The 11,549-nt window shown below is 34.5% G+C and overlaps 2 protein-coding genes across 4 annotated transcripts; both read left to right on the top strand.

The window, feature by feature from the left end:
• The first annotated feature begins 543 nt into the window (after positions 1-543).
• On the top strand, positions 544-10,996 carry LOC126354522 (uncharacterized). Of its 3 annotated transcripts, none has more exons than XM_050004246.1 (2): positions 544-819; positions 937-3,711. In XM_050004246.1, the coding sequence occupies exon 2, from the start codon at positions 1,148-1,150 to the stop codon at positions 3,629-3,631; it is 2,484 nt and encodes an 827-aa protein (XP_049860203.1). In that variant the 5' UTR covers positions 544-819; positions 937-1,147; the 3' UTR covers positions 3,632-3,711. The 3 variants fall into 3 exon arrangements, with proteins under 3 accessions (XP_049860203.1, XP_049860205.1, XP_049860204.1); XM_050004248.1 differs by lacking the exon at positions 937-3,711 and adding an exon at positions 8,212-10,996 and having other exon boundaries at positions 551-819; XM_050004247.1 differs by lacking the exons at positions 544-819; positions 937-3,711 and adding exons at positions 7,357-8,094; positions 8,212-10,996.
• LOC126354523 (uncharacterized) lies at positions 3,719-7,349 on the top strand. The gene is made up of 2 exons (XM_050004249.1): positions 3,719-4,456; positions 4,574-7,349. Exon 2 carries the CDS (start codon positions 4,785-4,787, stop codon positions 7,266-7,268), a length of 2,484 nt encoding a protein of 827 aa, XP_049860206.1. The 5' UTR covers positions 3,719-4,456; positions 4,574-4,784; the 3' UTR covers positions 7,269-7,349.
• Positions 10,997-11,549: the final 553 nt, after the last annotated feature.

Below are 11,549 nucleotides of genomic sequence, written 5' to 3'. Positions count from 1 at the left end.
AAAAAAAAAAAAAAAAAAAAAAAAAAAAAAAAAAAAAAAAAAAAAAAAAAAAAAAAAAAAAAAAAAAAAAAAAATATAGGTCCCCTATGCACATCCATGCCAACCCATTTACTGTACTCTCAATGTATGCCATAATTGTCCATAGTTGTAACAGTTATTTATGTACATATTGTCCTTATCATTTAATTCTCTTCCAGTGTATACCATAATATTTACGCAATGTCACTGTAGTAACATGTTATAATTGTTTGCTAACTGGTGTATCTTAAGTCTAATCAGTTCTCTTTCAATGTAATGGTTTATCTTATGCCAACCTATTTACTGTACTCTCAATGTATGCCATAATTGTCCATAGCTGTAACAGTTACTTATGTACACATTGCCCTTATCATTTAATTTTGCTCCAGTGTATACCATAATATTTACGCAATGTCACTGTAGTAACACGTTATAACTACTGCTAACTGGTTTATCTTAATTCTAATCAGTTCTCTTTCAATGTACTAGTTTATCTTAATTATAATCAGTTCTTTTTCAATGTAAATAGTAAGTCACGTAACATTAGCAACTTGTAAAAATCTACTTTCACATGCTTGTACATACTGAAATATCTCTGAAAGTGGAAGTCTTTGGCAGTGTAATGATTGTAATATCGCGGTCTTTGTATGTATACATCCATGTGACGGAACTTTCTAAGTGTGTGAGTGGTGCACTACAGTAAGTGCATATATATGCACAATAAATGTGCACTATACAATCTTCGATGTTGCAAGACATTAAACAACCAGCAGTGGAACATAATAGCGCGGATTCTTCACTGTAAGTAACGCAAACGTCTTCCATTTAATAACAACGATTTGTTTACATTACCTAAAATCGTCGCGAGACACGATTACGATTAAAAAGACGCTGTCTCACCTCTTATTTTGGTTATAGGGCATCACCACCCCAAGGAAGTTTCGTCAGATGGGGAATCAAAACTGAAATTATAATGTAAAACGTGAAATAGCCGTCTGATGATGAACCTATCGGTTCGAAACCGGTAACGGCGCTATTTAGTAAATAAATAGTGTTATTAAAAGTGGCTGGTTGCTGTAATTTCTATATAAGAATCAACCTGTATTTTGTATACAGCCACGGGCTCAATATGTCAGTTTTTGACAAAATAGCATTAAGCTTACCTCGCCAGGTACTGAGAAACGTTCACGCTTTTAAAAGATGCAAAAGAAACCTAACAAAGACCAACCTTAACATCAAATTTAATAAGAAATGTCTGTCAGCACAGATAACACCAAACTACATAAAAGTGAAGATTAACTCTAAAACTAATACTGCCAAAATAGTTAAAGCAAAATGTGAAATCATGTGGCTCAAGACAGAGATCAAGATGCTGTATAAAAAGAAAGAACTACTCAACAAGCAGCTGTACAATCTACATTTGCAACTTGGTAATTGCCTCTCCAGCCTTCAGTTCTCCTACATCTTACAGTACATACAGATCATCACTGACAAAGAACAGCAGAAAATACTGTATAGGCATAAGAAAAAACTAGACAATTTGGAAATGAAGAAAGGTAACCTCCCCTCCAAAAATTTACATGACAGCCAACATCAGTTTCATGGAAGAACTATTAACTCAACTAATATCAGTTTTACAAACAATGAACTTGCTCTCATAAACAAAGGACTAAAGCATAACATAGAGCCCAGACTTAATGCCAATAACTTGAAAAGCCTTATTGCATCTACTAAACTTGCATGTGATGCTGCTAAATTAAATTCCAGGGAAACCAATGCCATAGCCTTTAAAGCCAATAAAATAATAACACGACACCTCAAAAACACCAGTTCACACAGAAACAATGATCTAAATGTTCTAAATTGTATCAATTCCAAACTTTCTGAGAATAAAGCTTTAATAGTCAAAGCTGATAAAAGTAATTGTGCAGTGATAATGTATGAAAAAGAATATGTTGACAAAACCATGCAATTCTTCAATAGTAACAACATAACTGAATTAGATTTTGATCCTACCTCTAAATTTCAGGCCAAAATTAAGAAAACACTTAAGAACTGTAACTTCCTCCTAACTAATTGGGAAATACGTGACTGCATTGCCATGAACCCCACTGCACCTCGGCTCCGGTCACAGCCTAAAACCCATAAGGAAAACTGTCCCATCAGGCCAATTGTGAACTCTAGGAACAGCCCTTCATATAAGTTAAACAACAAACTGCTTGCTCTGCTCAACACCTACTACACCTTTGAAAACAAATTCTCCATTAAGAATACATATGAACTCATCGACAAAATCAAAGATGTATACATTCCACCAACAGCCAGATTTGCATCACTTGATATAGTAAACCTTTATACCAACATCCCTGTAGATGACACCATAAACATAATCAGAAACAATCTACTCAAACATATGAAACTAAGTATGGCAGAGATCTGTGAGCTCCTCGAGTTACTCACCTTGGTACTGTCATACAATTATTTCAGTTTTAATAATAAAATATACAGACAGAAAGACGGGTTGGCAATGGGTAGCAGTCTAGCTGGGATGTTAGCAGATATTTACATAAATCACTTGGAACAGACATTTTTTGAAGCTAACAGCCACATCAACAGCAAAATCATCTACTACAAAAGATATGTTGATGATACAATTATACTTTTTGATGGCACCAATGAGGAAATAGACACATTAGCAACAAAAATGAGCAGCATGCACAAAAACATTAAATTCACCGTTGAACATGAGACCAACAGCAGCATCAATTTCCTAGATGTAAAAATCACCAACAAGAATCATAAACACCAGTTTGAGATCTATAGAAAACCAACATCCACTGATGTATGCATCAACAGCTCATCTTGTCATCCAAACCAGCATAAGATGGCATATTTTAGGTCCACACTGAACCGCCTACACAAAATTCCCCTTGAACCAGTTAAAAAAGAGAAAGAAATCAGTATCATTAAAACCATAGCCTCAAACAATGGATATGACCCTCTCATAATAGACAAACTATCACAAAAAATCCATAAACCATCAGCCAGCAAAACTGTGCACCAGACAACCATGCTACTTACACAAGACACAGTAGAAAAGAGCAGAAAACATGTTGCACTACCTTTCCTAGGGAGCATATCCTACAAAATAAGCAACCTATTCAAAAATACAAACATTAAAATAAGCTTCCACACAAACAACAAACTCCAGCAGTTAGCAGTTCACAACTTAAAAAATTACAACCCCCCCTACAAAAAATCTGGCATATATAAACTCAGCTGTCAAAGCTGCCCCTCTTACTATATAGGACAAACTGGAAGAAGCATTGAGACACGGTTCAAAGAGCATATAGATGCCATACGTTTGAACAATATCTCAAAATCCACATTTGCCATGCACACAACCACCAACAGTCATGGAATAAAGAACATTGAAGACCATGTACAAGTGTTACACTATGCGGAGAAAGGCAGCCTTATGAATCTGCTTGAGGAAATTGAAATATATGTACATAAAAATAAATCACCACAAAATCTCCTCAATGAACAAACCGAGTTAGCCAATGCAGCCTTTCTTCAAAATTTCATTCACCTGCTTTCCAATTCAAAGTAAAAAAAAAAAAAAAAAAAAAAAAAAAAAAAAAAAAAAAAAAAAAAAAAAAAAAAAAAAAAAAAAAAAAAAAAAAAAAAAAATATAGGTCCCCTATGCACATCCATGCCAACCCATTTACTGTACTCTCAATGTATGCCATAATTGTCCATAGTTGTAACAGTTATTTATGTACATATTGTCCTTATCATTTAATTCTCTTCCAGTGTATACCATAATATTTACGCAATGTCACTGTAGTAACATGTTATAATTGTTTGCTAACTGGTGTATCTTAAGTCTAATCAGTTCTCTTTCAATGTAATGGTTTATCTTATGCCAACCTATTTACTGTACTCTCAATGTATGCCATAATTGTCCATAGCTGTAACAGTTACTTATGTACACATTGCCCTTATCATTTAATTTTGCTCCAGTGTATACCATAATATTTACGCAATGTCACTGTAGTAACACGTTATAACTACTGCTAACTGGTTTATCTTAATTCTAATCAGTTCTCTTTCAATGTACTAGTTTATCTTAATTATAATCAGTTCTTTTTCAATGTAAATAGTAAGTCACGTAACATTAGCAACTTGTAAAAATCTACTTTCACATGCTTGTACATACTGAAATATCTCTGAAAGTGGAAGTCTTTGGCAGTGTAATGATTGTAATATCGCGGTCTTTGTATGTATACATCCATGTGACGGAACTTTCTAAGTGTGTGAGTGGTGCACTACAGTAAGTGCATATATATGCACAATAAATGTGCACTATACAATCTTCGATGTTGCAAGACATTAAACAACCAGCAGTGGAACATAATAGCGCGGATTCTTCACTGTAAGTAACGCAAACGTCTTCCATTTAATAACAACGATTTGTTTACATTACCTAAAATCGTCGCGAGACACGATTACGATTAAAAAGACGCTGTCTCACCTCTTATTTTGGTTATAGGGCATCACCACCCCAAGGAAGTTTCGTCAGATGGGGAATCAAAACTGAAATTATAATGTAAAACGTGAAATAGCCGTCTGATGATGAACCTATCGGTTCGAAACCGGTAACGGCGCTATTTAGTAAATAAATAGTGTTATTAAAAGTGGCTGGTTGCTGTAATTTCTATATAAGAATCAACCTGTATTTTGTATACAGCCACGGGCTCAATATGTCAGTTTTTGACAAAATAGCATTAAGCTTACCTCGCCAGGTACTGAGAAACGTTCACGCTTTTAAAAGATGCAAAAGAAACCTAACAAAGACCAACCTTAACATCAAATTTAATAAGAAATGTCTGTCAGCACAGATAACACCAAACTACATAAAAGTGAAGATTAACTCTAAAACTAATACTGCCAAAATAGTTAAAGCAAAATGTGAAATCATGTGGCTCAAGACAGAGATCAAGATGCTGTATAAAAAGAAAGAACTACTCAACAAGCAGCTGTACAATCTACATTTGCAACTTGGTAATTGCCTCTCCAGCCTTCAGTTCTCCTACATCTTACAGTACATACAGATCATCACTGACAAAGAACAGCAGAAAATACTGTATAGGCATAAGAAAAAACTAGACAATTTGGAAATGAAGAAAGGTAACCTCCCCTCCAAAAATTTACATGACAGCCAACATCAGTTTCATGGAAGAACTATTAACTCAACTAATATCAGTTTTACAAACAATGAACTTGCTCTCATAAACAAAGGACTAAAGCATAACATAGAGCCCAGACTTAATGCCAATAACTTGAAAAGCCTTATTGCATCTACTAAACTTGCATGTGATGCTGCTAAATTAAATTCCAGGGAAACCAATGCCATAGCCTTTAAAGCCAATAAAATAATAACACGACACCTCAAAAACACCAGTTCACACAGAAACAATGATCTAAATGTTCTAAATTGTATCAATTCCAAACTTTCTGAGAATAAAGCTTTAATAGTCAAAGCTGATAAAAGTAATTGTGCAGTGATAATGTATGAAAAAGAATATGTTGACAAAACCATGCAATTCTTCAATAGTAACAACATAACTGAATTAGATTTTGATCCTACCTCTAAATTTCAGGCCAAAATTAAGAAAACACTTAAGAACTGTAACTTCCTCCTAACTAATTGGGAAATACGTGACTGCATTGCCATGAACCCCACTGCACCTCGGCTCCGGTCACAGCCTAAAACCCATAAGGAAAACTGTCCCATCAGGCCAATTGTGAACTCTAGGAACAGCCCTTCATATAAGTTAAACAACAAACTGCTTGCTCTGCTCAACACCTACTACACCTTTGAAAACAAATTCTCCATTAAGAATACATATGAACTCATCGACAAAATCAAAGATGTATACATTCCACCAACAGCCAGATTTGCATCACTTGATATAGTAAACCTTTATACCAACATCCCTGTAGATGACACCATAAACATAATCAGAAACAATCTACTCAAACATATGAAACTAAGTATGGCAGAGATCTGTGAGCTCCTCGAGTTACTCACCTTGGTACTGTCATACAATTATTTCAGTTTTAATAATAAAATATACAGACAGAAAGACGGGTTGGCAATGGGTAGCAGTCTAGCTGGGATGTTAGCAGATATTTACATAAATCACTTGGAACAGACATTTTTTGAAGCTAACAGCCACATCAACAGCAAAATCATCTACTACAAAAGATATGTTGATGATACAATTATACTTTTTGATGGCACCAATGAGGAAATAGACACATTAGCAACAAAAATGAGCAGCATGCACAAAAACATTAAATTCACCGTTGAACATGAGACCAACAGCAGCATCAATTTCCTAGATGTAAAAATCACCAACAAGAATCATAAACACCAGTTTGAGATCTATAGAAAACCAACATCCACTGATGTATGCATCAACAGCTCATCTTGTCATCCAAACCAGCATAAGATGGCATATTTTAGGTCCACACTGAACCGCCTACACAAAATTCCCCTTGAACCAGTTAAAAAAGAGAAAGAAATCAGTATCATTAAAACCATAGCCTCAAACAATGGATATGACCCTCTCATAATAGACAAACTATCACAAAAAATCCATAAACCATCAGCCAGCAAAACTGTGCACCAGACAACCATGCTACTTACACAAGACACAGTAGAAAAGAGCAGAAAACATGTTGCACTACCTTTCCTAGGGAGCATATCCTACAAAATAAGCAACCTATTCAAAAATACAAACATTAAAATAAGCTTCCACACAAACAACAAACTCCAGCAGTTAGCAGTTCACAACTTAAAAAATTACAACCCCCCCTACAAAAAATCTGGCATATATAAACTCAGCTGTCAAAGCTGCCCCTCTTACTATATAGGACAAACTGGAAGAAGCATTGAGACACGGTTCAAAGAGCATATAGATGCCATACGTTTGAACAATATCTCAAAATCCACATTTGCCATGCACACAACCACCAACAGTCATGGAATAAAGAACATTGAAGACCATGTACAAGTGTTACACTATGCGGAGAAAGGCAGCCTTATGAATCTGCTTGAGGAAATTGAAATATATGTACATAAAAATAAATCACCACAAAATCTCCTCAATGAACAAACCGAGTTAGCCAATGCAGCCTTTCTTCAAAATTTCATTCACCTGCTTTCCAATTCAAAGTAAAAAAAAAAAAAAAAAAAAAAAAAAAAAAAAAAAAAAAAAAAAAAAAAAAAAAAAAAAAAAAAAAAAAAAAAAAAAAAAAAATATAGGTCCCCTATGCACATCCATGCCAACCCATTTACTGTACTCTCAATGTATGCCATAATTGTCCATAGTTGTAACAGTTATTTATGTACATATTGTCCTTATCATTTAATTCTCTTCCAGTGTATACCATAATATTTACGCAATGTCACTGTAGTAACATGTTATAATTGTTTGCTAACTGGTGTATCTTAAGTCTAATCAGTTCTCTTTCAATGTAATGGTTTATCTTATGCCAACCTATTTACTGTACTCTCAATGTATGCCATAATTGTCCATAGCTGTAACAGTTACTTATGTACACATTGCCCTTATCATTTAATTTTGCTCCAGTGTATACCATAATATTTACGCAATGTCACTGTAGTAACACGTTATAACTACTGCTAACTGGTTTATCTTAATTCTAATCAGTTCTCTTTCAATGTACTAGTTTATCTTAATTATAATCAGTTCTTTTTCAATGTAAATAGTAAGTCACGTAACATTAGCAACTTGTAAAAATCTACTTTCACATGCTTGTACATACTGAAATATCTCTGAAAGTGGAAGTCTTTGGCAGTGTAATGATTGTAATATCGCGGTCTTTGTATGTATACATCCATGTGACGGAACTTTCTAAGTGTGTGAGTGGTGCACTACAGTAAGTGCATATATATGCACAATAAATGTGCACTATACAATCTTCGATGTTGCAAGACATTAAACAACCAGCAGTGGAACATAATAGCGCGGATTCTTCACTGTAAGTAACGCAAACGTCTTCCATTTAATAACAACGATTTGTTTACATTACCTAAAATCGTCGCGAGACACGATTACGATTAAAAAGACGCTGTCTCACCTCTTATTTTGGTTATAGGGCATCACCACCCCAAGGAAGTTTCGTCAGATGGGGAATCAAAACTGAAATTATAATGTAAAACGTGAAATAGCCGTCTGATGATGAACCTATCGGTTCGAAACCGGTAACGGCGCTATTTAGTAAATAAATAGTGTTATTAAAAGTGGCTGGTTGCTGTAATTTCTATATAAGAATCAACCTGTATTTTGTATACAGCCACGGGCTCAATATGTCAGTTTTTGACAAAATAGCATTAAGCTTACCTCGCCAGGTACTGAGAAACGTTCACGCTTTTAAAAGATGCAAAAGAAACCTAACAAAGACCAACCTTAACATCAAATTTAATAAGAAATGTCTGTCAGCACAGATAACACCAAACTACATAAAAGTGAAGATTAACTCTAAAACTAATACTGCCAAAATAGTTAAAGCAAAATGTGAAATCATGTGGCTCAAGACAGAGATCAAGATGCTGTATAAAAAGAAAGAACTACTCAACAAGCAGCTGTACAATCTACATTTGCAACTTGGTAATTGCCTCTCCAGCCTTCAGTTCTCCTACATCTTACAGTACATACAGATCATCACTGACAAAGAACAGCAGAAAATACTGTATAGGCATAAGAAAAAACTAGACAATTTGGAAATGAAGAAAGGTAACCTCCCCTCCAAAAATTTACATGACAGCCAACATCAGTTTCATGGAAGAACTATTAACTCAACTAATATCAGTTTTACAAACAATGAACTTGCTCTCATAAACAAAGGACTAAAGCATAACATAGAGCCCAGACTTAATGCCAATAACTTGAAAAGCCTTATTGCATCTACTAAACTTGCATGTGATGCTGCTAAATTAAATTCCAGGGAAACCAATGCCATAGCCTTTAAAGCCAATAAAATAATAACACGACACCTCAAAAACACCAGTTCACACAGAAACAATGATCTAAATGTTCTAAATTGTATCAATTCCAAACTTTCTGAGAATAAAGCTTTAATAGTCAAAGCTGATAAAAGTAATTGTGCAGTGATAATGTATGAAAAAGAATATGTTGACAAAACCATGCAATTCTTCAATAGTAACAACATAACTGAATTAGATTTTGATCCTACCTCTAAATTTCAGGCCAAAATTAAGAAAACACTTAAGAACTGTAACTTCCTCCTAACTAATTGGGAAATACGTGACTGCATTGCCATGAACCCCACTGCACCTCGGCTCCGGTCACAGCCTAAAACCCATAAGGAAAACTGTCCCATCAGGCCAATTGTGAACTCTAGGAACAGCCCTTCATATAAGTTAAACAACAAACTGCTTGCTCTGCTCAACACCTACTACACCTTTGAAAACAAATTCTCCATTAAGAATACATATGAACTCATCGACAAAATCAAAGATGTATACATTCCACCAACAGCCAGATTTGCATCACTTGATATAGTAAACCTTTATACCAACATCCCTGTAGATGACACCATAAACATAATCAGAAACAATCTACTCAAACATATGAAACTAAGTATGGCAGAGATCTGTGAGCTCCTCGAGTTACTCACCTTGGTACTGTCATACAATTATTTCAGTTTTAATAATAAAATATACAGACAGAAAGACGGGTTGGCAATGGGTAGCAGTCTAGCTGGGATGTTAGCAGATATTTACATAAATCACTTGGAACAGACATTTTTTGAAGCTAACAGCCACATCAACAGCAAAATCATCTACTACAAAAGATATGTTGATGATACAATTATACTTTTTGATGGCACCAATGAGGAAATAGACACATTAGCAACAAAAATGAGCAGCATGCACAAAAACATTAAATTCACCGTTGAACATGAGACCAACAGCAGCATCAATTTCCTAGATGTAAAAATCACCAACAAGAATCATAAACACCAGTTTGAGATCTATAGAAAACCAACATCCACTGATGTATGCATCAACAGCTCATCTTGTCATCCAAACCAGCATAAGATGGCATATTTTAGGTCCACACTGAACCGCCTACACAAAATTCCCCTTGAACCAGTTAAAAAAGAGAAAGAAATCAGTATCATTAAAACCATAGCCTCAAACAATGGATATGACCCTCTCATAATAGACAAACTATCACAAAAAATCCATAAACCATCAGCCAGCAAAACTGTGCACCAGACAACCATGCTACTTACACAAGACACAGTAGAAAAGAGCAGAAAACATGTTGCACTACCTTTCCTAGGGAGCATATCCTACAAAATAAGCAACCTATTCAAAAATACAAACATTAAAATAAGCTTCCACACAAACAACAAACTCCAGCAGTTAGCAGTTCACAACTTAAAAAATTACAACCCCCCCTACAAAAAATCTGGCATATATAAACTCAGCTGTCAAAGCTGCCCCTCTTACTATATAGGACAAACTGGAAGAAGCATTGAGACACGGTTCAAAGAGCATATAGATGCCATACGTTTGAACAATATCTCAAAATCCACATTTGCCATGCACACAACCACCAACAGTCATGGAATAAAGAACATTGAAGACCATGTACAAGTGTTACACTATGCGGAGAAAGGCAGCCTTATGAATCTGCTTGAGGAAATTGAAATATATGTACATAAAAATAAATCACCACAAAATCTCCTCAATGAACAAACCGAGTTAGCCAATGCAGCCTTTCTTCAAAATTTCATTCACCTGCTTTCCAATTCAAAGTAAAAAAAAAAAAAAAAAAAAAAAAAAAAAAAAAAAAAAAAAAAAAAAAAAAAAAAAAAAAAAAAAAAAAAAAAAAAAAAAAAAAAAAAAATATAGGTCCCCTATGCACATCCATGCCAACCCATTTACTGTACTCTCAATGTATGCCATAATTGTCCATAGTTGTAACAGTTATTTATGTACATATTGTCCTTATCATTTAATTCTCTTCCAGTGTATACCATAATATTTACGCAATGTCACTGTAGTAACATGTTATAATTGTTTGCTAACTGGTGTATCTTAAGTCTAATCAGTTCTCTTTCAATGTAATGGTTTATCTTATGCCAACCTATTTACTGTACTCTCAATGTATGCCATAATTGTCCATAGCTGTAACAGTTACTTATGTACACATTGCCCTTATCATTTAATTTTGCTCCAGTGTATACCATAATATTTACGCAATGTCACTGTAGTAACACGTTATAACTACTGCTAACTGGTTTATCTTAATTCTAATCAGTTCTCTTTCAATGTACTAGTTTATCTTAATTATAATCAGTTCTTTTTCAATGTAAATAGTAAGTCACGTAACATTAGCAACTTGTAAAAATCTACTTTCACATGCTTGTACATACTGAAATATCTCTGAAAGTGGAAGTCT

Source organism: Schistocerca gregaria, chromosome 3 (genome assembly GCF_023897955.1).
Source record: "Schistocerca gregaria isolate iqSchGreg1 chromosome 3, iqSchGreg1.2, whole genome shotgun sequence".
In the NCBI taxonomy this organism is placed as follows: Eukaryota; Metazoa; Arthropoda; class Insecta; order Orthoptera; family Acrididae; genus Schistocerca; species Schistocerca gregaria.
Note: the sequence above shows the minus strand (reverse complement) of the source record. Positions and strands in the feature narration are given on the sequence as shown.

What these genes read in the sequence shown, in the direction of transcription:
- LOC126354523 (XM_050004249.1), top strand. Translation starts at nt 4,785, where the DNA reads ATGTCAGTTTTTGACAAAATAGCATTAAGCTTACCTCGCCAGGTACTG.
- LOC126354522 (XM_050004248.1), top strand. Translation starts at nt 8,423, where the DNA reads ATGTCAGTTTTTGACAAAATAGCATTAAGCTTACCTCGCCAGGTACTG.